General features: G+C 42.7%; 9 protein-coding genes across 9 annotated transcripts; 3 read left to right on the plus strand and 6 right to left on the minus strand.

The window, feature by feature from the left end:
- Window positions 1-3,870: 3,870 nt before the first annotated feature.
- EAF01_008457 (uncharacterized protein) lies at window positions 3,871-5,766 on the plus strand (the record flags this gene model as incomplete). The annotated part of the gene is made up of 2 exons (XM_038916713.1): window positions 3,871-4,643; window positions 4,695-5,766. 2 exons carry the CDS (start codon window positions 3,871-3,873, stop codon window positions 5,764-5,766), a joined length of 1,845 nt encoding a protein of 614 aa, XP_038768075.1.
- A 4,379-nt stretch (window positions 5,767-10,145) lies between these two features.
- On the minus strand, window positions 10,146-12,871 carry EAF01_008458 (uncharacterized protein; the record flags this gene model as incomplete). Its single annotated transcript, XM_038916714.1, has 12 exons — window positions 10,146-10,179; window positions 10,518-10,582; window positions 10,858-10,874; window positions 10,972-10,999; window positions 11,117-11,130; window positions 11,190-11,223; window positions 11,288-11,325; window positions 11,486-11,584; window positions 11,679-11,755; window positions 11,868-11,881; window positions 12,052-12,693; window positions 12,764-12,871. The coding sequence occupies 12 exons, from the start codon at window positions 12,869-12,871 to the stop codon at window positions 10,146-10,148; spliced, it is 1,170 nt and encodes a 389-aa protein (XP_038768076.1).
- A 683-nt stretch (window positions 12,872-13,554) lies between these two features.
- EAF01_008459 (uncharacterized protein) lies at window positions 13,555-15,288 on the minus strand (the record flags this gene model as incomplete). Its single annotated transcript, XM_038916715.1, has 3 exons — window positions 13,555-13,695; window positions 13,748-14,633; window positions 14,681-15,288. The coding sequence occupies 3 exons, from the start codon at window positions 15,286-15,288 to the stop codon at window positions 13,555-13,557; spliced, it is 1,635 nt and encodes a 544-aa protein (XP_038768077.1).
- Window positions 15,289-15,494: 206 nt separating this feature from the next.
- Window positions 15,495-16,543, plus strand: EAF01_008460 (uncharacterized protein; the record flags this gene model as incomplete). The annotated part of the gene is made up of 4 exons (XM_038916716.1): window positions 15,495-15,528; window positions 15,600-16,054; window positions 16,114-16,336; window positions 16,387-16,543. The coding sequence occupies 4 exons, from the start codon at window positions 15,495-15,497 to the stop codon at window positions 16,407-16,409; spliced, it is 735 nt and encodes a 244-aa protein (XP_038768078.1). The 3' UTR covers window positions 16,410-16,543.
- Window positions 16,544-16,633: 90 nt separating this feature from the next.
- On the minus strand, window positions 16,634-17,989 carry EAF01_008461 (uncharacterized protein; the record flags this gene model as incomplete). The annotated part of the gene is made up of 2 exons (XM_038916717.1): window positions 16,634-17,468; window positions 17,742-17,989. 2 exons carry the CDS (start codon window positions 17,987-17,989, stop codon window positions 16,634-16,636), a joined length of 1,083 nt encoding a protein of 360 aa, XP_038768079.1.
- A 361-nt stretch (window positions 17,990-18,350) lies between these two features.
- On the minus strand, window positions 18,351-19,359 carry EAF01_008462 (uncharacterized protein; the record flags this gene model as incomplete). The annotated part of the gene is made up of 5 exons (XM_038916718.1): window positions 18,351-18,366; window positions 18,415-18,641; window positions 18,695-18,778; window positions 18,849-19,304; window positions 19,357-19,359. 5 exons carry the CDS (start codon window positions 19,357-19,359, stop codon window positions 18,351-18,353), a joined length of 786 nt encoding a protein of 261 aa, XP_038768080.1.
- Window positions 19,360-19,559: 200 nt separating this feature from the next.
- On the plus strand, window positions 19,560-20,198 carry EAF01_008463 (uncharacterized protein; the record flags this gene model as incomplete). Its single annotated transcript, XM_038916719.1, has 1 exon — window positions 19,560-20,198. One exon carries the CDS (start codon window positions 19,560-19,562, stop codon window positions 20,196-20,198), a length of 639 nt encoding a protein of 212 aa, XP_038768081.1.
- A 615-nt stretch (window positions 20,199-20,813) lies between these two features.
- Window positions 20,814-21,358, minus strand: EAF01_008464 (uncharacterized protein; the record flags this gene model as incomplete). The annotated part of the gene is made up of 2 exons (XM_038916720.1): window positions 20,814-21,305; window positions 21,329-21,358. 2 exons carry the CDS (start codon window positions 21,356-21,358, stop codon window positions 20,814-20,816), a joined length of 522 nt encoding a protein of 173 aa, XP_038768082.1.
- A 1,128-nt stretch (window positions 21,359-22,486) lies between these two features.
- EAF01_008465 (uncharacterized protein) lies at window positions 22,487-23,832 on the minus strand (the record flags this gene model as incomplete). Its single annotated transcript, XM_038916721.1, has 2 exons — window positions 23,614-23,832; window positions 22,487-23,431 (listed from the first exon to the last, which is right to left on the minus strand). Exons 1-2 carry the CDS (start codon window positions 23,755-23,757, stop codon window positions 22,487-22,489), a joined length of 1,089 nt encoding a protein of 362 aa, XP_038768083.1. The 5' UTR covers window positions 23,758-23,832.
- Window positions 23,833-25,065: the final 1,233 nt, after the last annotated feature.

The raw sequence follows: 25,065 nt of genomic DNA on the forward strand, positions 1-25,065 counted from the left end.
ATGAAACAAAATTGAAAATGCCGTCATACGCGCAACTCATTCATGCGCCCTAAGAGATCATTTTCCTAAGGACTAGGGGTGGTAGGTGATTTACCGATACCTCCGTACTATAAGACACAAGATGTATAGTAACGGCAGTTCAATTTAGGAAGGGCTGGAACTGGGCTGCTAGGCTTTCGGGGCTCTCACCGATTGAAATGACAGATACTAGGGTACCGGATTAAACCCTGCGGCCTTCTTTTGAATGGCAGTAAAAGTAAAGATCGGTTTCGTACCCGTCCATCTTCCCGTGAGGTGCCTGCCGGCAGGCTCCAGGTAGCGGGAGACGAGGCCATGAGGTTGGATCTTTGTGCGGTAATGAATGGTATGAATCTGTGTCATGGAAAGCTACCGAAAGACTTGAGGGCTTGATTTGCCAATCATTTGCTTGCCCTACCTTGACTTGGGCACGCAGAGCTTACGATCATTTGATTAGGTAGATTAGGTAGAAGTGAACCCGGGAATATCATCTATCATTTGAGGCTTCACAATCAAAAGATACTGCATTCTGCGGCCGTTTGAGGAGGCCTAGTACAGTGACAATACAAGTATTCATGAGTCGTGAATGAATGGATTTGCTGCCGAATGGCGAGGCCCAAGAAATGGGAAAAAGGTGGGGATGGTGGTATGAGATGAGATTCAAAGAAGGCATTTTACTTGATGTTTTCATCTAAACAGCTTTTACGGTTTACCATCCGTTACCCGTGCTTTATTCACGATCTAGATGGTTTGATCATCAGCGACCATGAGTGAGACGATCATGAAGGGGAATCCTAATATTAAGCGAAGGGAAAATGCCACAATCAACAATTCCTGTGGCTAAAGATGATGAAAGTAAACAAATGATACCCCCAATGGGCTTTTTTTCTCCCACAAGAGCAACACGCGTGATCTTTGAAGTGACCTTTTTCAAGGGTATCACCGATTGCCTCAAAACACTTGATTGGTGCTCAAGGACCATCATTTTCTCGTTACAAGCTAAGCCCTGGTGGTGTCAACGGGAAGCCGGAGTTTAACAGATTATTCCAATGATGAGGAAGTGTAGAAAAGATGAACAAGGATAAGGAAACAATCGTATGCAAAACGTGAAGATATAACCTATCGGCAGCTTTCTTTGGGGGATTTTGATGCAAGCCCTCAGAATCAAGCATAACTCCATAGATGCCCAACCTGATGAGAGCAGGGAATAGGAAGGAGCCAAGACAACCATGTTAAGTTTGCGTTCCCATGGGCAATTCTCAGAGGGTTATAGAGATTTAGAGATGATTGTTGTGATCCAGTGCCCATTTTTCCCACAAACCGAGTCGAGATAATTTGTTAGGCATGATATATTTGAGAGCGGGAAGCGGTTGATGGAGAAAAATCATCTGAATTCTCTTGTGGTTAGTTCACAATTAGATCAGGGTTCTAAGACAAACCCTCCAGAGCTAAAATGGTATCTAATCTTTTTTCGGAGTCCGAGCAAGTTCTAACGGGTCTATTGCCCTTTTGCGAATTCTTCTCTCGCCTTTTGGAATATTCGACAGAAAGGAAAAAAGAAAAGAGACATAACCGAATGCCGACTGATGGTGGAACTATTTTCTATCTTGTCGAGCTTCTCTTGTCAAAGTAACCTTATTATTAATGATTGTAATCTACTCTAGGTAGTCAGTCAGCCTGTCAGATCTAATCCATTACCTCGGAGAAGAGCATGAATAATCCAATCAAAGCTTGAACCCCTCCCTCATCATATCATCCCTCACTCCCATATCGTATACAACATCTGGATTTACCTGGGTTCAACTGATCAAATGCAACTTATTCAAGGCTTTGAGCGGGAAATCTTAAGATTCGATTGCCTTGGATTCAAATGCAATTTGTAATGAATGCTTAATGGAGAATCAATCGTCTTCTCTGAATCTCTTGGACATTCTTTTCCCATTTAAGATTCACATCCAAGATGTAAAAGTAGGCACTATCATGCTGCTATGCAATGGAAATGCAAGCACTAATCGTTAGCACCCGCACTTGCCTTGCCTTTCCCGCTTTCATACCGCTGGAATTGAGGTTTAGTCTAAAAAGGAAAGAAGCGGTTTTGTTTTGTTTTGTTTTGTTTTGTTCTGTTCTGTTTTCTCTTCTTCTGGGGTTTTTGTGTGTGAGTGTACAGTACCGTACAGTACGACCCCATGCACACAATTTCCATATGGTTAATGATATCCTCCGGGTGCACAGAGTTGGAAATCTACGTATCGCGAACAATAGATCATCGAGATTGGAAGAGGTGATTAGACAGACCTAAACAGACCTCTATACAGACCCGTGAAGATATACTTCGTTACTTGATAAATACAGTAATGGGGGCGGAAAAGAAATAATAAGACAATGCAGTATAACTAACTATAATGAATCAAAATTAAATAATCAAGTGCCATTCGTATGTAAAGAAGAATAGCATAAAGCATCTCATAAATCAAAAGGCTAGAAGTCTCCACAAGTTGATCTCTAAGTTCCTTGACTTTCGGGTAGTACGATAAATCTTTCCCCACCCGCTGTCATGGCCCATTGCCCATCATTTCATCCACCTACTCAATTATAAGTTAGAGACTTTATTTGGCCCATTCATCCATTGACGCATTACTCAAAGAAGTATAGTGCAAGAGAGAGAGAGAGAGAAGGGTCCATCTGGTAACCATGCTACTCGCATCACCCCCCCTTCACTGCTCCCCTCCAAAAGTACCTATACCTAGTATCATATCATGTCATGGGTGAAGGATTGGGTAAAAAGAAAATAGACACAAACAAACACTCGTAATATGGTAGCATCGTAGTGTCGTTGTATCGTACTAATGTAGATTAAGAAGAGCTAGAAGAAGAATAAGGCCCTTGGAGGTTATGTTCATATATGTCTCATTATTCATTAACCCATTATTATCTCATTATCATTATTATTATTATTATATTATTATCACTGCCATTTTATTATTTCCCTTATTTTTAAAAACACCCGCGACGACCCATCCATCTCATGCTCTCACCTCATCATCCGTTTCCCAGATTTCCAGACCCCTCTCCCAAGATATCCACATTATCTAACCCATATCTACCAACTACATTCTTCTATTTCTACCTGCATACTTGACCTACTTTTCTAACGTGCTTCTTACTTCTCTTGTCTGCTGCACCGACTGCAAGCTCAAGTTCTACTACTTGCTGCACATTGTACTGCTACTGCAACTGTAACTGCTAGCAATTCTGCACTACCACTCCTACCACCATACGACCCATACGACCACTCGAACCAAAAAGGGACCCAACAGACTTATTAGACTTCTTACAGTCCTTTGTACCTCCATTCTCCACTTCAGATCAAGCCATACAATCCCTTCCTACTGTTTGTCTCGCCCGAATTACATCGGAACTCAGACTCAACCCACTCATACACCACGACTCTTGTCCCTCACATATCAACTGAGCATCTCCCACCCAATTCCTACCTCAAAATATTCATATCAAACATTCCCATCCTCATAAACAGTCACTTCTTTTGTTATTCTTGTCTTTTTCTTTGACAGAAAAACACAGCAAGTGATTTGACCCTTCACTCAATCATATCGTTGATTAATCCGCCCAAAACGAAATTATCTCTTTTCATATCCTCTCCCTACCCCGATAATTCAAAGTTTTCGTGATCGTTGACGATCTATCGATAACATTTATCTTTTCTCACCGCCACTATCTATCTATTTTACCCCATCTCATCCGAAAATAACTTCGCTTCCCTCAAACCCACCTCTACCTTAACCACAAAACCAACCCACCCTCGCAACAGACCACAGCAAGAACTTCTTAGCTATGGCTGCCTTCCCAATGCACAATTACTACAGACAATCGTCATTATCTGTCGATACTCAACCCCATAACTACTTTGAAGAGGACGAAGGAAGCATTCTTGATGACAACATCCTCGATCACTCTGCATTAGATTCCGGCTTAGAAATGTCTCCACCCATGGACAATAGCAGGCGGGAATCCTTTGCAGTATCTTCAACATTGTTCTCCCCCAAGGCTGATGAATGGCAACACGTCGACATGCAACCAATGGCATCCAACAATCCCTTTGTCGAGCACAACAGCAACAACCCATTCATGCGTATCGAGGCTGCACAAAACGCAACATATGGACATTCGAATCACGGCTGGGGTATGGGAAATGGATCGGGTATGAGCACACCAATGCAAGGTCATGATGGGCTTCCATCTGATTATGAAGTCAATGTTCCTATCTTTCAACGTCCCGTGCAAACGCCATTCACAAACCCTGGAAACCATCAACTACCTCTCTTCTCCGCCAATGGCTCAAGTCATCCATCTCCACAAAAGGACTGGCCCGTTTCAGAGATGGATCATCGTATTCCAAAGCGCATGCGTCCACACAGCCCAACTCTTCGCTCGCATCCTGAGATGTCTAGAAGGGGTGATGGTATCCGAAAGAAGAATGCTCGTTTCGATATCCCGGCCGAGAGAAATCTCAACAACATCGACCAACTCATCTCTCAATCTACTGATGAGCAGGAGATTAAGGAGCTCAAGCAGCAAAAACGTTTGTTGAGAAACCGACAAGCAGCGTAAGTACATCATCTGATCAATTATTTGCATTCATTGACTAATTATTATAGTCTTGACTCACGTCAACGAAAGAAGCAACACACTGAGCGCCTCGAGGACGAAAAGAAGCACTACACTGCTTTGATTAACGATCTTGAGGAGGACCTGGCCGAAGCAAAACTTGCTCTAGATGAGTGGGCTCGTAAAGAGCAACACTACCAACAATACATCGAGAGCTTGCAGATGGAGAAGGAAGAGATGGTGCGAGCTCACACTCTCGAAACCGGCGATCTCCGCAAGAAAGTGAGCGTCCTCACCGAGCACATGCAAAAGATGGAAAGCACTGCCATGTCAACTGTTCCCAGTTCGACTGGCTTCTCTGCCGACTACTCTGACATTGATGGACTGAACATGGATGGCAATTGGGACAACATTTCCTTCCTTAATGACTTCTCCATGGAAAGTGAGATCAAGGTTGAGAATTCGATGGTTTCCGCCAAGAAGGTCGACACTTCCCTTCTTAGCGAGCCAGAGAAGCCTGCTGCCCAAGGCCTCCTCTTGATGTTGCTCCTCGTCGGTGCTTTTGTCGCTTCAAAGGGTTCTTCTCCCAGCATTCCCAGAATGTCGGATGACGTTCGTGCTGCATCTGCAACACTTCTCGAAGATGTATTCAAGGATGCTGGCATTCAACAATCCGCTTCTGCTGTCTCTGATGTTACCAACGCAATTGCACCTCTCCCATCTGGCTCCTGGTCTACGACTCAAAATCCTTTGGGAGGTAACGAAATGGTCGGCGTCACATCATCAACTCTTGGAGATCTTGCCAACAGTCTTTCGCAACCAACAGAAGAGCAAAAAAACGAGCAACTCTTTTCATTGTCTGCAGCACAATACAATGGGTTGACTTCTCAAGATTTCCTCGACAACTCTCCCGCTACAAGATCAACCTCTCAAGGACGCAAGAATCTCGGTGAAACACTTGCTGCCATGCGATCGAATTCCAAGAAATCGGCCGCAGAGGTTTATACTCGATCATTGTTATGGGATCAAGTTCCAAGTGAGGTTGTCAGGAATTTTGCCAAGTTGGTCTCGGAATGTAATTCCAGGAATGGTCCAGAAGAGTGCGATACCTCATCGGGTTAAACTTTTCCAAGTTCTCAACCTAAATATGTCATCCAAAAAACTCTACTTCGACAACAACAATTTTCTTTTTTACTCTTCGGATAAAAACTTTACGGCTTTTACGATTTTACGGCTTCATTGCGAACAGAGACTTTGTTGCTCACGCATCTTCTCTTAATGTCTCAATTTGTTAATGAGCGAAACAGCGAGCGTTTGAATTTTTGCACTTGAATTTTCTATTTTCTATTTTATGGTTTTCATGGTTTACGGATGGTTATTTTCATTTTCTCCTGGTTTCTCTCTCTCTCTCTCTCTCTCTCTCTCTCTCTCTCTCTTACTGCATCATCGGCATCATCGATCATAGTTAGCGACGGGTCATCAAACTTGGGACTTTTTCTTAATTTCATATTGATTATTATTATTATTTCGCCAGGCATAAGACGAATATCAGATCGCAGCTGGACAGCAATGGGAATACATATATCTTGTAAATTGGACGGATGGGGATGCAGGATGGGTATTCGGAGGAGATGGATCTCTCTTGGATTGGAAACGGGCATTTGGAACGGAAGGGGGTGGCTACTCTACGCATAACACATCGCACACCACAAGCTATTACTAGCAACCAATTTTCCTTATACATTATCACTCAAAAGTTTCATTACGACTACGTTATCACGAACTATTTCATGAATATTATTTTATCAATACCTACAACGACCCAAAGATACAATCCACGCAAATACCCCTCTCCAAGTTTGTTCCAAATTGAAGCCTTTGCTTTGAAATACACGATCGATGATCATCTTCGCATATACATACATCCTATCCTATACTATCCATATACCAATACAGAATGTTTTACGTTTTACGATTACTCGCGATTTCTTTTCCAAGACTCACTCACGATGAGCAATGACATGCAATCATGACTGACGAATGAATGAAGAGGAATGAAAGATCTACCTCAAGGTACTATCGAAGAGACGTCGAAAGACCCAAAACACACCACATCGACCGATTACGATCAGATCATCGGGATTTCCTTTGAAAAAATCTCCTTTCCAGATTTCGGATATGTCGTTTTGATGCAGCTTTTTCTATATCTCAAGGGACTGTTCTTGTACTTAATTCGGTCCTATCTGTTGCTCTTGGCTTGTGTTGTCTATCATGGAATGGGGGGGGGGGGGGGGGGGGGGGGGTATGAGTTACTTGTTTAGAAAGTCGATTTTTTGTATTTATCTTTGACTTCACTCCACATATACCGTAGGATGAGATGAGATGGAACAATCAGATGGGAAAAATCACACAGGAATATAGTCAATAATACATGAGATTCATGTTCAAATTCTTCCCTCTGCTTAATGAGATTGTGAAAATGATGCCTAGATGGTGACAGTGATACGAGTACTTGTTTGTGACTTATCACTGCTGTGTTTGTAGATTGTGTTGCTTGAACGACTTTCACGGTTTGTCTTGCGTTCGTTCCTCAGGTTTCCTCCCCGGATTCAGTAAGCATGTACATGGCCAGTCATAATAGAGTTTCTCTCTAGACTTGTTTCCATGTTTGCCCGTGCCTTTCTCGTATATTTACTCATGTTCCGATTATCTATCGATATCTCCGTATCAAACAGCATGTGCCCACCAAACGGCATTGAAATCAGCATTCTCTGTCTCAAACCCTATCAACCAATCTTCTTCTCTCCCTCCTTCCATTCCCCACAATATCATCAGTTCGCTCCTCACATTCTACCTTCCCTTGACTCCACTCGTAAACCGGACGATCCAATAACCCTCCACTAACAGCCAATCAAACAAACTCCCTTCGAAATGTTTCATTCCCGTTCCCATCCAGGTCCTCAAAACGTTCGTCCAATAATTACCCCATCATTTCTGAAACAGACTTGTTTCTCTCTCGCCCCATACTCTTTACCCCGTGAAATACGTGGTGTTTCATCTTTCAGAAAGAAAAGTAAAAATTCTTCACTCCAAGGGTCATGTTGGTCTGTGGACCTCCATTTCTGCATGTGTGAGGTCTCCCCACATCTTTTTCATTACTTACCTAGCTAGGTAGTGTCTTTCGTGATTCCCACCAGTGACCCCACTACTCTGCTCCGGAGACTAGTGATGTATGGTATGGAGATGTATGCATGTATGGAGATGTATGTATGTGAATGTACATCGCCCAATTCGTATTCTTCTCACATGTACATCATTGTCGCTAGACACACCATTTCCAAAAGTTAAACCCTAGCCGCATTACCCTCCGTTGAATGCCGAGTCAATGCACCCATTCTTCCTCGTCAAGAGTCAAGACTCAGGACTCAAGACGCGAGAGGATCGCGGTCCCCACTATCGCGAATACATCTGCAGTAGATCGCAGTAGACTCTTCACCGCTTACAATGGGATCACATCGAACCTCTCAGGTAGAGTGGCAAAGACGATATGGAGTTGTAGGTTTATGCTACTGCAAACTTTTGTTTCGCAGCTTCGTAACTTCGACAAAGATCCGTAAGTTTACACTAGGAGATAGAGATAAAGTGTTTAGCAGCGGATCCGGTATACATCGCATGGCATTGCATTCACATAGCATAGCATATAGATTTCTTTTCCATATACTGACATGACATAGCATTTGTGTCTTCAATTACAACCTCTTTAGGTCTTACATACACATAACATCACAATACATAACCTCTTGGCGTAAGTTTGGCATATACATGACAGTACATAGCATCGCATCGCATCGCAGTACATGACATATACATGACATAGCATGCAAGACCCTTTTTTCTTCAACTCAACTTCGAGTTCGCCACAAATGCAAATCCAAACACGAATACCATCATGTAAATGCACCATGCAAAAATTCAAGAGTGGCCTACACATATCACAAATGACAAAAACCTGCAATAGCGAAAACTCTTCAACAACTCAATTTAAAATCACGTGGAAATCATACGTATTGTTGATGTAAAACATAACGGCTAGACCAGACGAAAGTAGACGGACATCCGTGCCGTATTCCAGCCACAGATCGTTCATTCGTTCATAGTCAGGTCCCATTCATCCCAAGATATGAACCGATCCGAGATTTAGACGGTTCTAGTACTCTCACGATTAGTGCTCCCAATATGATACGAAAGCCCAAAATGTAATCGAAAAACTTTAAAGGAAAACTTTTGGAGTTATTTTAAGCACTCAAGCTCGCTGCATCGTCTTGCCGTCAAACTATATCGTATTCCATTCTGCCATATCACATTTTTTCACACCCGGGCCACCTCCGAGTCTCCAACAACGCTATGGAAATCCTCCATGCTTCCCGCACTTAGCGTCCAGCCCACCTTCGCAGCAACCCAAAATTTTGCAGTGCGACGTTGAGTTGTCGTGCCATACATAAAATACATACGTATATGACGCCTTTCCCGTCGCTCGCAGCCTCGCATGCGTACGTAGATAGCCCAGTGAAAACTCTTTCGAATTGACTCTTTGGATTGGATCTCTACATCATACATGAAAAGATGAAACGTCCTAACTTTGAGCCTGGGGTACCATGTGAGAACGAACGAATACATCATACTTTGAATGTTCGAACGAATGAGAAAATTCAGAGAGAAGGAAAAAAAGCCAAGAGCCATTGTAGATCATGCAAATACATACATACATACATACATACTGCAATCCACTTACAGCTACATACCAATAAACAAGGCATAAGATAAGGCACCTCAACAGGATCTGAAACCGAAGCTCGAAACAATTCCCACTCCAATGCTTCGACACCCCGCCATAATGGATTACACAAGGCCCTTTGCTGTGCTGTGCCACCTGTGGACATTTCAGCACGACAGAGACTGCTAAGACGAAAACCTCGTGAGCATACGAGTCCAGTTTCTGTATGTCTCAGTCTTCACTACACCTGACCTGCGTTAACTTGGGTTGTCTAATGAATTCACTCGTACTCATGCTTAATTACTTAATGAGGTAATTGCTGACTGCAGCACAAGACTCATCTAAAGTAAACTAAAGCCAAGACCCTGATAAACCAAGGCGTAAAAGAAGAGAGCAGTTAAAATCAGGTTTAGTCGATGGATTTTGGAATCTCATAATGAACTAGTATTAAAAAGGTATGAATAAGCCAGCCCACTTCAGACACGGTGCGATACGTCAAGATCTCCAAGACACCAATCCAATGTGACCGTTTTCCATTTTGATGAAAATTAAAGATCAACGAATAGTATTAGCCAATATCAGGTCCATACGCGAGGAAAAGTCCCTAATCCAACTGAAGTAACTAAAGTGACCAAAGACCGTTCGTTCTCTCGATCCGACCCGAAGCTTAGCGAAGCAAAAGCCCCACTCCCAGTTCTTATTATCTAGAACTTCCGTATTTGGGTTTTCACTTCTTAGGATTGTATTTATCCTTCCAAATCCTACATTCATTGTAACCAGTAAAAATCAGCAAACATCTCTTTACAAGGGTACATTTCTAACCGACATTGCCGAAGAGACAATGAGAACCAATTGATTTTCCGTACCAATGTACCTCTAAAACGCATGAAGGTAGTGGACGCATATCATATCGTCGTACCCCACTTATTAAAACAATGAACGAACGAACCATCACTAAATGACTGAGAGCGGGACTGCCGCCAAAAAGCATACAGACCATAAGATAACCAAGCTAAGACAAGTACTTCATACAAACCGGAAAATTTCCAGAAGGGGCTTCTGCAAATTCTGGGTCCAAACAGGAAAAGGGAAAACTCACCAAGAATTGCCCAGTGTTTTTACACCCGCATTTTCGGCCTTGCGAAGATAGTACGCTGCTCGGTACTGCAAGAAATTGGAGTTAGCATTGACAGTGGTAACGGAAACCATAACCTAGAAAGAACCATCAGCCTCATCTTATGACTGGCTGGGAATATTTCAAGAGTTTGCAAGGGGTTAAGCATTCGGTTGAAGTTGCATGAGGGTGGCCCCATTGCTGCCCAAAATGCGACGTAAGGGAACCATGCGTGCAGCGCAAGCCACAATAGTTGTTTGTTGGATCCGGGACTGGTGTCTGAGTGGATGGATAGGAGGTTCTGGCGAACCACAGGCGAACTTACTTTATCTTTCTTACAGCCTGGAGAGGGCAGTGGTCAGTATATTAGATCAGGCAAACGCGAAGATTACGAGCTCGAGATCGGACTTGGTTGTTGGGGAGACATGAAGACGCTTACCAAATCCTTCCAAGTAACATCGTGCAACCTATGATAGATAGTTAGTTTACCTAGATCAAAATCTCTGTACTACAGCATTTTAGCCCGACATGACTGTCGGCAAATTTTTGCTTTCCAGGTAAGAAGGACGACTTGGTAGGCTCACCTCATTCATGCTATCTACGGTAATGTCAGTGAATGGCCTGATAATTAAGTTTTCGCGATAGCTTTACGCATACCTGTATCTCCAAGTTCTGCAGCAGTTTGGTAGTACTACAGCGACGTTAGTAATGTACAAGCGGGCTTCTCCGCGACCCAATGATTTGAATCCACTCACTTTCTGAGCTGCTGTTGGATCCTTTTGGACCCCCCAACCTAGAGAAGACCCAAAATGTCAGTATTACTTGATTAGGAAATTAATTTTTTGATACTGCCATTGAAGATCAAGGGGTGTATAAAAAATCATTAACATTTAATTGAATCGTGGCAGGAAGCTACCAGAAGCAAAACTGACAACTCAGTGGAACATCCTCACCATTTCTGAAGCAGTTTGCTAGCTCGTAAATTGCAATGACAAGCTCCCCCTTGGCAGCTCCCCCTTTCATTTTTCCGGATTGCAGCGCAAGCTCCTCGACTTGTCCACGAAGTCAGTACTATGCCAATATGAGAGATTATGACAGATAGGAACATAGGTGAAACTTGACGGGATACTCAGGGTAGGTACATACTTGCTGCTGCATTTGATGCTGCTGCCGAAAGGTACGTGACGGCTTCGGCTGGACTGGCTTGACATCCCCAGCCATGTCTATATGGTTAGTCAAACCCCGAAATGGTAACAATCAAGATTCAGAAGAGAGCGACTGAGTCCTCAATCAGGCGGCGTAATATAGGCCGCATAAAGGGTCGTCTTGACGTACCTGAGAGCAAGACCCTGTATTGAATATTAGCAATTGGACCGGAGTGTGCCTCTGGCCGAAATCTTTGTTGGCAAGTCTGGCAAAGTCCAAGAAAACAAAGTTGATAGAGTTGGGGAGCTAGCTAAAGCTTCACCAAGTCTATGTCAGGTGAAATTGTGATAGAAATAAACCAAGTAGAGCTTACATATAAGACCTGAGAAAGAGCATTATTGGCACCATGAGGGTCTGCCAATACTTCAAATAGCTTTGTTGCTTCTTCCAAGTGCCCTTCCTCATGAAGCCGAATAGCTTCCTGGAGATCATCATCCACATTTCTGGTAGCAACCACGCCCGAAGGGTTTCTTCCCGGACTTAATGCCCTTGGGATTTCTCCAGAATTCCTGTTCCTGTGACCTGGTGGACTGCCACAGGATGAGCCTGGTCTACTTATTGTCCTCTCATTCTGCTGTGCCAATATTGTAGCTCTCTTCTCCCATTGCACTTCCGCATTTTTATCACCTATCGCGGCCTCTTCCACTGTAATCTCCGGTAAATCACTGGGAACATGCGACGATCCTACCTCATGCTTGCGCAAACCAAAACGTTCCGATATTCTTTTGCTATTGTGTACTGATTTCGACGTAGATCTATCACTAACATGTGAAGAAATTGATGCGCCAGATGTGCCCGAGTTTCCAGATTCGTGCGAGTTGCTCCTGGGCCGTCCTCCAAACAATCGACTGGTTCGCGATTCATTATTCGGTTTGTTCACTGACACCGAGGGTTGCAGGGATGATTCCGAAGGAGAGAAAGTTGGTGGTGATATTACTTCTTGTGTATTTGTATCCTTGTGCCATGTTAGCCATGTTGTAGCAGTGAGGTATAAGTTGGTACACTGGGTGTAGCAGCAGGCTTACACTTCTCATGAATGTGAAAACTGGACCAGCTTCTGGATCGGCGCGCGGAGAATGCGCATCATTTCCTGCGGTTCTATCTTTTTTCTTTAGTAAATCAAGAAGAGGCATTTTGTCATGTTAGTTCGAAAATCTAAAGTTGTTGTTTGGAATAGAAACTGTATTGTCTGCGCAGGTATATAGCCTTGTGGAATTGAATGAAATTACTACTGAATGAATGTGCAGTGGGTGGCTTTCCAGCCGCAGCGGTTGCCAAGGATGGCTGCCATTACTTACTGATCAATGTTCAATTACAAGGCATGCAAGGCTTATATTCTGTCGCAGAATAGCAGATTGTCGCTGCCGTGGATCTTTTGAGTTCTTGAATGTCTATGCTTGAATTGTTTATGCTGTGGAAAGGGGCGCATTTGGACTAGTATTCTAGGTATGCAAGGTTATCACGCAAGGATATATTGATCAATTGTTCTGATTGTTTTGCTGAAGCTCTCTGTACACATGATTTAATATGGTCAGGTAATTATTTGTGATACCTGGATTATAAACTTCGCTATTTATGTATGTAATTTTCGGAAAGCATAGACACTTGAGGGATAAAAGGAGCCTTTTCTCCATTATTTTTGTTGAATGAGAAAGCCCAGCTTCGAAATTGTATGTGAGATTTATATGAACCCCTTCATTAGTTTTGCTCCACCTCCAATTTGTTCTCGGTGATTACATAGAGAAATGCCATTCTTCACGATACCTTTGAGCAAAGATACTTCGATGTAGGTTAGAAACACTAAAATTCGTAGGATCTAACTGAAGCTCCACAACTTCACAAGTAGGGAATCTTCCAAACCAGCATCTGCATCATGCTTCATAAATATTTTCTTGGGTATCTCATGTTCAACAACCGGCACCTTCTTTACATCCTTTGCTAACTCGGATTCAAGCATCTATATCACTTTGTTAGTAAATCTGCTGCACATAAGGTACATGTTGACTTACACTTCCGTAAGAGTGATCCAGGAAATCCTCCAAGTTGTATGAATGTTTGGTAAATTGTTCCGAAATGATTTTGGCAAGTGTGGCAACGTTGGGATGATAATGTGATTGCAGAGTGACAATTTCCCACAAGCTACTGTCGATTGCATTGGTCAACATCGGATCTTCCTCATCCATCAGGAATGGATCTGAAAGCCCCTTTTCCTCCAAAACTTTCTTCGCTTCAGCCCCTCTAGTCTCCCTGTGGATCATGAATAAACACGTCGGGTGCTTCTTCAATAAATTATAGATCCACGGCACAACAGCAACGACGCCAGATGGAGGGGAGTGTAAAGTGAGTCTGGATAGCCTCTTGATAAAGCTTGCTACAAGTACTACAGGTAAATGTGTTGATGATAAAAAGGTATCCAAAAGTCGGAAAAATCTTGAGCGATGCTTCGAATGCAGAATGCCCGTGTCGAGCAGCGAATAAAGCTTCCTGTAGAACGATGGGTAGTCTAGATTCTTCTCTTGGATGAGATAAAAGACGCCAGAGAGTGACAGCAACGAAGTTGATCCCCCAGAATTGTATGAGTCAGTCAGGAAGTCCATTAGAAGTTCGGGTTTGGTAAACCATGGCGCAATGAAATCGGTAATTTTCGAAAGGATCATTTTTCTCCTTTCTTTTACCATCTTCATATTCATCACCGCTAACCATGCTCCTTGCGCTCGCTTCTTATGTTCCGTTAAGGAGTGAAGTGCGTGCGACTTTTTCTTCGGTGCGGGAATGTAAAAATCTTCGAGTTCGTCCTTGGATTCAGGAACTGATGATATCGATGTTAAAATCTCATAGACGGTATTAAATGAATCATTGCCTGAGCTTCTAGCCTCGGGGGCCGTAACCAGTTTTCTGAAAACGTCAGTAATCGCGAATATGTAGCAGGAAGGCAGTCCTACTCTATAGCTTCAAGTGTGTAAAATCTAACATCATCGTATTCCTCAACAAACTTGTCACTAAATTCTTTCCTAGCAGTACTATCACTCCCGGGGCGAATGAGAACCTGGACCATATCCGCAAGAAGGCCTGTAGGAAAACAGTAATCCTGACCGTTCCGCAGATGCTGCCCTTCAATCTTCAACATTCTCATGCAAAGAGTTAATCCTGTGGATGCGGTATCTTCTTGGCTCAACATATCAAGGAGGATAATCTTGTATTCTGTATATCTTTCCTTGAGCCATTGGATCACAGTTGCGTCCTTCACGGAAGTCTCTTTGGTTTTCTGTAAACCCCCAACTACTATTAATTTTGTGAAAACCCGACATAACGATACCGCGGCGAGAATCGACGCATCAGCACCTTCAGAATCATCTCGTGCAATGCCAATTAGCCTCGCAATGTTGTTATAATGCTTCTTCGACCCGAAGATTTCGCTCTCTAGGAGGAGAATTTGCGCCTGTGGATCTTCTTCACTATCTTCGGATCGTGCGCGTTTCGAAGGCCCTTTTTCCGATACAGCTCTCTTCCTTTTTGAGGAAGGTTTTGGATCAAGAATTGCGCCAGGCATTGTTAAATATGTGATGAAATTTACTTTTACCAATTCTCTAGAAATTTATTTCTCTTATCGAGATAAAACCCAAAATATTTGTGAGGTCCTCAGGCATCTTTACATAAGAAACTTCAAAGTGAGGTGGGAAGCGAATTCCGAAAGAACCTCGTCTCAAGCCTTTCAAGCAATTTGAGCTGCTGTGCAATACCTCCCCTCATATCAAAATGGCATCAAGACTATTGACAAGAAGCGCCTTAGGTATGTCGCACATATGGATTTGAGAAATACGCCACAGTTGCTACTGGCCGCAATTGACTGACACAACGTAGGGGCCGCTCGTCTTCGACCAGCTCTTTCTTCCCGTACCCTCCCGGCCCTCACATCGATCTCAAGTTCGCGATCATCTTCCTCCAATGTACCAGCAGAGGACCCTAAGAAGAAGGCGCAATCGCTCCTCGACTCTCTCCCAGGCAACTCCCTCGTTTCCAAGACTGCTATTCTTTCCGCAGCCGGAGGAGTTTCCCTGTACGCTCTCAGCAACGAGTACTATGTCGTCAACGAAGAAACTGTTGCTATGTTCTGCCTTTTGAGCATTTGGGGATCTGTCATTAAGTTTGGTGGACCATTATACTCTGAGTGGGCCACTGGTCAAGTCAATAAGATCAAGAACATCTTGAATGCTGCCCGTGCAGACCACACTGAGGCCGTCAAGACTAGAATTGAGAGCGTCCAACAATTGGGCAGCGTTGTTGATATCACTAAGACTCTTTTCGAGGTTTCAAAGGTATGATGGGTTGTGGAGAATGGGATATTGCGGGGAAGTCTTACTAACGTAACTTGCAGGAAACTGCACAACTCGAGGCCAAGGCTTACGCACTCGAGCAACAAACCGCACTCGCTGCTGAGGCCAAGTCTGTTCTCGACTCATGGGTCCGATACGAGGGACAAGTCAAGATCCGTCAACAAAAGGAACTCTCAGAAAGCATCATTTCCAAGATCCAGAAGGAGCTCGAGAACCCCAAGGTCTTGCAACAAATCTTACAGCAAAGTGTTGCTGATGTCGAGAGTATGTAACTTTTCACCGTTGATAATTCACAAATACTAACACAGCTACAGAGATTGTTGCATCCAAGGCTTAATAGATCAGAGAAAGGACATGGGCCACTGCACGTTTCTTTACTCTATTATGTTTTCAATAACATACACCTGTGCCATAGTCGACGAAAAAATTTCCTCCCATGCATTAATATATTTCAAAATCTACTGATATGTGCATACGAATTCATAAAATGCCTATAGCGCCCACACTCCCTGTCAACGCCAGGTGAGAGTGTCACTTATCGTATGGGTTAGAATTGGACCTTCAATCTAACGTCTGCCTCGCTGCTTTTGCAATCTCCCGTATACTCCTGAGAGGGTCCAAGACACTGTCATGATCTGTACCCTTCAACTGTTCACAGTTCACAGTGATATTCGCAGTCCAATCTTCGCTAGTCCAACATTTTCGGAAGTATTCTTTTCCCTTCTCGCCAATCATTATGTCCTCTTCAGCAAAGTAAATTTTGACATCTAGCCGGGCACTTTGATTCCTTTCAACTCTTTGAGTCCATAATTCTACCAAGTTTTTGACCATGTCTTCGTAGTCTTCGCAAGCATTCCAATTACAGTCGTCTGTTTTCTTCAAACACAACCGAGCCTCATCATTTAGGCCTGTCGTATCTTCCTGAAATGCCCACTTGAAGATTAGGCTATCCATCTCTTTCTTTGTCTCTTTCGATACACCGTACGCCTTGCGAACTTTCTGTTCGGCCGCGACCTGGGATGCAGCCCCAGTTGCCAAAGTAGAAAAGACCGACCCTGAACTCGCTATCATTGGCGTAGCACTGTTCAGAACAAAATTCATAACCGAGCTCCAATGATTGATCATAGTATTGGGAAGCTTTGAAGCAATCTGAAGAAAGGTTGTCGATGACAAGTTTTGATGGACCCAAGGAGAAAGCAGGGTGATCCTGGGGCGTTTGGGACAGATAATATGAGGGAGAGTGGCAATGATGTTGAGAGCGTATATAGTCCCGGCACTATGGCTTGCAAGAGAAACGTGCTCAATGTTCAGGTGCTTGAGGAGAAGAGGAACTGTCTCAAGATATATGAGCAACCGGTCTTGGAGTGGAACTGAGGTAGAGCCCCCGAAACCAGGTCTAGGGGGGCATTAGTTTAAATAGTTTCGTAGCTTCATGGGTAAGCCATTCTTAAATTCTTTGATTGGCTGGTATTGCGATTCATTATCTACAAGCCACTGGGCCCATGGACACTCGAAATATCAGATTGAAAACGAGAGTGCCTTCGATAGACTGCCCACATCTTCGCGCAAATTTTTATATATACTTGGACTCTGGACAATGCAATAGTGAGCGCAGCCAGAATCAGATCATATACAAACACCTCGCAACATAAATGGCAATGCCACACACCTGTCAATAAAAATCATTCTCACTCCTTCTTCCATGGCCACATGATCAAAGGAGAATGCCAGCCATCTGATTCCTAGCATTCCCACAACAAAGAGAATCGTCGGCACATTCTCATCTGATGGTCCTGCAATGGCATAGGATACCTTGAGCTCTGCGTGCTTTTCTGTTGCTGGTAGCTTGAAAATCTGGTGGAATTTGATAGGTGCTAGAAGCTCCCTTGCCTCAATTTGTGCTGGCGTTAATGACATATTGCTCTATGTTGGAATAAAGATTGTGTTCAACGAAAGTTACAAGATATGGATTTCAGAGATAGTAATTAAGGGCTTACTTTGGTTGCCTAAAGTGGTTACGCGTTAAATCCTAGTGTCAACAATCACATAATCTATCACATAATTCATCGATAGACTAAGTTAGATTTGATGTTAAAATCATTTGAAAATAAATTCTTATTATAATGTTAACTTTACTTGGTTTTCGCTGACCAAACGGCGTACAGCCAGCCTCCTTCATCTAGATTTGAAAGCGATCACACTAGCCTTTTCTTTATTTCCGGGTTTACAACGCCTAAACACCATGCGTGAATGCAGATTTAATGACAGAATGAACTTTTTAGACGAGAAGGACACTGGCAGAGTCAGTTTCTATAATCTTTGTTGGACGGACATAAACTTACGCGTTAACACATCCGTCGTTTTCAGGATTGTTAGTAATCTGTGCCCATCTACCCCAAACGACTTTTCCCCCAGCTGTAACCAGACCCAAATCAGACACGTTGACCTCAACGATAGTACCTCGAGTGAGAACACCCAATTGGGTGTACATTGGATTCTGTGGGTTCTTCTTAACACTGATGATAGGTAGCTGTACAGTCACACCGAGCTCTGGGTGAGTGACGTTTGCCTGTGTGTAATTAGAATCTCCATGCCAGGCTGAGCGCAGTAGAAACAACATACCTTTTTATAACGTAACCCCATAGGTCTAATGAATCGCTCATATTTAACAGGTCTTCTTGTGAAGTCGGGACCAACGAAAGTTGGCTAAAGAAATCAACATCAGCATATCATCGCATATTGGATTGCTACCCATCAATGGATCAGAACGGCATACCTTCGTGATCATACGCTTCCAGCTCTTCTTCGCGGTCTTCTTTCCAGTCTTCACCACCTTGAACATTTCCTCCTCTGCGATACCTCTGACTTTAGGTAAAGGCACACTAAACTTAGCAGCCTTTTCTGCTCTCTTGTTCTTGATTGCGCTCGACAAAGCTTTAGCATTGGTAGGGTTCGATCGATCGAGTAAATATTGTGGCAAGGGTTTGGTCGAAGGTTCGTTTGGCGCAGAAGATTTCACATTTCGTTCTTCGTGAGCCTTGATTTGCTTCTTCATTTGAATCTTCTCATGACGCCTCTTCTGTTGATACAATTTCGCACGTAGACCAGTCAATTTCTGGGCATCATCAGAAGCTTTATGGCCTTCTCTTGCTGCCTTCTTTCTCGATCTCTCTTCATGGTCGAGGCGGCGACCATGTAGCTTGCGCCATCTTTCCATATACTCATTTTGAGGCTATTCATGATCAATTAGTATTTTCAGTATTGATCAACAGTTCCAGACGTACCATGTTGAATTATTATAATGGGTGATGGTGGAATTTTACAAGCTCAAAAAAATTGTTAGGTCGAGGCTCATGATTATCGATAACAAATTTCTTAGCGCAAAAATAAAATCGTGCTTAGTCATCACAATTCAAGCTTCAACAAGTTCAATGTAGAATTCAGATATCAAAGACTTGATCGAATATACAACGTTCTCGCCCTCAAGATGTTTAGTAGAACAATGAGAAAGTCCTTATTGGACACACGGATACCAAGTGCAACACTTCTACCCACCTTCCTTTTACCAAGCCGAGCACGGTTCTTCAACTCTACAGCACAACATGTCGAATCACCCATTCAGAGCAGTCATGCTAGCCCATTATCCGCAGCAACATTAACGCCAGAGAAATCCTCAATCGCATCTTCGGCACCAGTCGCGCCCTGTCCCAACGTCACCCCGCTATCGCTTTCTCCTTCAGTCATGCAGATGCTTCCCCTCCTCACTGCCCAACAATCGCACTTCATAACCACACACATTTACAGTCGGCCATACCTTGTAACTGTAGGAGATACAGTACGACTTCCATTCCGTATGCCCGGCGTGGTTCCTGGCGATGTTCTCCGCCTCAACACCGCTTCAAGTATTGGATCTAGAGATTACACATTGAAAGGGACGCCTTACCTTGATGAGAGGATATTTGAATGCAGAGCGAGAGTTATGGGCACCGAAGCCGAACCAATGAGGATCAAGGAAAAGACAAAAAGGAGAAATAGAAAAACAAAGACCGTGAAGAGCAAGCACAAGTACACTATATTGAGGATTGCCGAGCTCAAAGTCAAGACAGTGGAGGAAATTGAGGGTTAAATTCGATCTTGTGGTATTAAGATTATGTACTCTCTTCGGTTGTCTGGAATTGAATCTAAGACCAGAGTGTGAATGGGTTCAGGATTGAGGGGAGGCCACTGTGGGATTATTCTGCAAGTATATTGCAGATATGCGTTGCAAGCTGTTGTCATTAGTAACACAGCCTGTTCTATATGTTGGGATGGGATCAATGTACTATATCAAAAAGACTCTGGATCAGCGGAAGTAGATCCCAAAAGAAAACATACACCAACATCTTCAGCAATGTGGTCGATGAACAAAATATGAAAATATGGCCTACATTGGCAGAGCACATGTGAAGTCACCTGGGTGGGCCTTTCATTCTCATATCCAAATGATTCTCTTAAGAAAAAGCGAGCTAGTAATATTTCAGTCTGTATCAATGCGTTTCTCATGTTCAGGACTGAATCCCATTCACTGTCATATCTATCTGCACTGTAATATTCTGGATTCTTGTTTTGGTTGTTTTCAATGTAATTTTGTATTGCTCAGCAAGACCAATGTGGGCTTACGGTGGTTACCGATCCTCCTCTTCTATAAGATCTGCCAGCGATCTGGCTGAATCCCATGATTCCCTGACCTACCAGAGGTCTCTCAATCCCATGATTCTAAGGCTGCCAAATCTTCATCATCATCAGTATCAACCTCTGCTTTCTTTGCGGTCTCAACCTCAGCTTTCTCTGTGGTCTCGACCACTCTTTGCATCTTCTCCATTCTCGTGACACTTTCTCTAATGTCTTTCAACGCCTTCTTCAACTTCTCGGTGGTTCTATCTGTATTACTTCTCTTGATCTCACATGTCTTGCACACCTCGGTGATTTTGACAGTATGCATTGGGTGAGAATACATTGTGTCGCAATCAATAGATGTGGTTGGCGATGTGTCAGAGGCAAGTTTTTGATTACAGGCTTTTACTTCACTGCCCCAGCGGGTGTGGCCGCACTGAATGAAGATCATACGCTTGTGAATACACATCTTGCTGGTTGATTGGATCTTTCCTGTTATAAAGAATGATACTAGAGATGATGTTGAAGCTTTGGTTGGCGTTGCTGGAAGATTGGGTGTTGTAGTGTTGATGAGTTTGAACTGGAGTGGATAGAAAGACATACGATGGATAACATGACTGCATTTATAGGCATCCTCATTGAGTTGTTCTGGCAATGTTCCTACATTTGACGAATACTTTCGGCTGTTCTGTATATTCCTTTGCATTCTTTATTCGCTTTGTTGTTCCACAAGAGACAAAGCATTGTTCAGTGCTTCTTTTCACTTCCTTTGTGGTGAGAACAAGATTCACTTACGGACAGAAATGAAATTGACTCTGCAATGGTACGGTCTACCGACCTAGTGTAGATGCTCTGAATTTTGCGCACTCATGGCAATATCTACGGTTATTGAGGAAATATGTCGGAGGTGTTCGCTTATCATGCAAATACACAAGGCATACTTCCAACTTCCACGACAGAATATCACACACGGGTCTAATTTTCACATTAAATATCCTGAGAACTGTGTTAACAAGCTGGCAAGGATGGCAATAAGTGCTGTTGTGATTTAATGGAAGCGATCCGAAACCGTAATTCCAGAACTTTCGAAGTTTGTTGAAGACGCTATTCATATCACGGTTAATCATGCATGCTGACAAGTTACAATGGTTCTCCAAGTAATTTGTTAGAGTTTAAGTACACAATGATGAGACACGAAGTTAAATTTGGGTATTGATGTTTCCATGAATAAGCTGCGCAATGGGCATTTGCAGAGCAGGTAATGAATCCTGTGGGTATTTTTAGAGCAACGTTCTTGATCGGTTATTTGTAGAGTAGATTATTTGTAGATTGCCTGTGGGAATATACAATACTTGTGCAATCTATTCATGAAATACAAGCCGTTCTCTCTGTCACCAGTACTTGGGTATATTCTATCACTATAGATTCTGAAAATTCAATAATTGCTTTTGTCATAATGATCTATTAGAAGAGTTGGGTTTGTGTGTAAAAAGGCCCTTTAGTTAGCAAATACTGCTTCTCTTCATGATCTATGGAATCGCTCTCTGGATCCATGAAATCGCACCACTCAGAACACCCTAAGCCACAATACCAACAAATGCTTCAACCTCACCTCTCTTGCTCCTCTCTTATTTCCTACTCCATCAACTACAGTTCCAAACACAAACTCGTTGGTACTACTTTCTCCTACTTCAAATGTGTTTCCGCATCTACATCCACACTCGCACTATCCTGTTTCAACTTGTCCTACTTAATCCTTGTCTAGAGTGCCCTAAACTTTAACAAAAGCTCTCTTTCTCTTAGATCCCCTATGATTGCTTCATTGTGGGCATTGGTTCTCTTGGCTGGGTGGCTGTTGTCACTCTCATACATCTCTTTGCAAACCTGACTCAATCTTTTGACTTCTTGGAGAAGTTTGTCATCGACCCTAGAAATCAATGCTGAACATGTTGTTACAGTATGTCCTTGACAGGCGGCCAGTCCTACTGTATTATCGATTTGAGATTTCACCTTTCGAACTCCTTCTAACCATTGTTTGAATGGTTGGAGAAATCTGCTGGGTATCTGTCGAGCATAGAGCGTTCCATGGCATTCCACAATACTCTCCACTTGAAATATTCCATTGCAGCGTTTGTCCATCTTTAACAGATGCTTGACTTCCTCCCGAGAAATTCCATAGAGGGCCTGGAAAACCAGACCAAAATTCAAGTGCTCGTACTTGGCGACTTCTTTAATTGATATCAACAAATCAAGCCTGTGAGCATTCCTGTTTCGCTCCTCTGCAAGTGTCTCCTCTTGTGCTGATAATTTCATCCGAAACTTCGCAATTCCTCTACACGATAGTCTAGAAAGGAATTGTTTGGCCTTGATGAACTCTCCTATATTGATTTCCCGTCTTTCTTTCTCCCATGTTGTTTTCGTTTCCTCGAGTGCCTGAGCGGCTTTGCTTATTCTTGTGTGTAGGCCGAGCAGCATTTGGCTTTGGCGATCGAAAGGCTCCGAATTGTTTGTGATAAATGATTCACCCGAGTACATATCAATGTGTTTATCCCATTCTTCCGTTGATAGTTTCCTGGAGATTATTTTGGGGGTATCCGGGAATATTTCACAGAGTAAACCTTGCCCTGCTGGGACTCTCTCGAACTTTTTGGATGGAAGATGGATCCGACCTTGATATTTGAGGAGGCAATCTTGTTCAAAGTTGTTCTGAAATGATTGTTAGTATAGGATCAGCTCATGATCGTATTTGAATGGCATGGAAGAAAATAAACAACAATGTGCAAGTAGTAGCTTGAATTGATGAGAGCGGTGATATTGAAAGAGTGGAATGTAGAGTAGTGATATATGAAGATGAAACAGGGAAAGACTGAGAATAGAGTGAGGTGTACCTTGGTTGGTGTCTCACTATCCACATCGATAGTGAAGAACCTCATAGACGAAAGAGAAGACCCTGGGTGGGATGGTTGGCGAAGTTTCTCAATACTCCATTTTGACAACTTTGACCGAGAGACGAAATTGCAGAAACGATGCATTTTCGAATAGGATGGCCAGTCAAAGATGGGCGTAGATGGTTTTGGCTACAATGAACCATGAAGTTCTTGAATTAATTGTGAGAACTTTGATAGCTATTTGTGATGGAGACATAGAAGGTGAGTTTATTGTAGTGTTCGATGATGAATAAGTTTGGTAGTGTCTGTACATGTGCGTGTGTGTTTGTTTGTGTTTGTGCTTGTGTTTCCAGCAAATTCCCAGCTTTAAGAATTGTAGGCAGGCTCGCTTCCTCACAGACTAGTGCATAACCTTTTCGAGCCTGCCGTATTAGCATTACAAACCAGATTAGATTCTAACCATCTACCCGCAGGAATCTTTGAAATTCTTTGAAACTATGCCGTTAATGATTCAATCACTACTAATTCACTAAGAGATATTGTTCTAGGTATGAGTGCAAGTAAAGATCTGAATCTGAAACTTCTCCTTATATGGATGCTATGCGAGGTAAGCCGGAGCTGTCCTTGTCCAATGCCTGTCCATAAGAACTAAATGGCAGTAAGGGTGCATATGCAGCACAATGCATATGCGGGGTGCAGGAGATCCGATGAATCCCAGTCTGTGTACCGTTTAGTCACGTGATAACCAACAAAAGAGTAGATGTTGAATAAACATCTTCAAGTTTTAGGGGAACACTAACAGCAGCGTAACAGATAATAGAAAACATATGATTCTATCATGATTTTCATAGAATATGTGATGACAAACATGCTCTCCGACGATATTCTAATATCTTAAACGAATCCTTTGATTCCTCCTCATACCTTGCTATTGTGATGTAGATTGAACTCCACCCTTCAGAATGTCTCATTCCTATTAGGACATTATATTTATTGATTTAGACAAGTCGTTAGAGATCTCGCTCATGTGGGTAAGAGAAATACTCTTTGGCGTTTGAAAAGGTGAAAGGGGCCGACAAACCCAGAAGTTTAGACTGTGTGGAATCCCTAGACCCATCTGACTTCGGGGCATACAATGTAAAGTTCAATATATGTGAATGAATACTTCTTTCATCTTTGTGAAAAACAAAAAAAAAGTTCTTCTTCCCTTTCTCACCTCTTCTTCTCTCTCTTTGATTCTGTTTCGTATTATAGGATTTGTTTTTAATATTTATGACTTAATATTCTTGTTTTATACATAGTATAATGCCCTATAATAGTAATGTTAATATTATTAACGAAAAGAAATTTAATATGAATCCTCACATAAATTTTTAAGATATATATCATAATATTAATATTCTTTTCATTATAAATAAAGTATTTACTTTATTAGTAATAAATAGAATTAGT

The sequence above is a fragment of the Botrytis porri genome, assembly GCF_014898465.1.
Source record: "Botrytis porri strain MUCL 3234 chromosome Unknown BPOR_011, whole genome shotgun sequence".
Taxonomy (NCBI): domain Eukaryota; kingdom Fungi; phylum Ascomycota; class Leotiomycetes; order Helotiales; family Sclerotiniaceae; genus Botrytis; species Botrytis porri.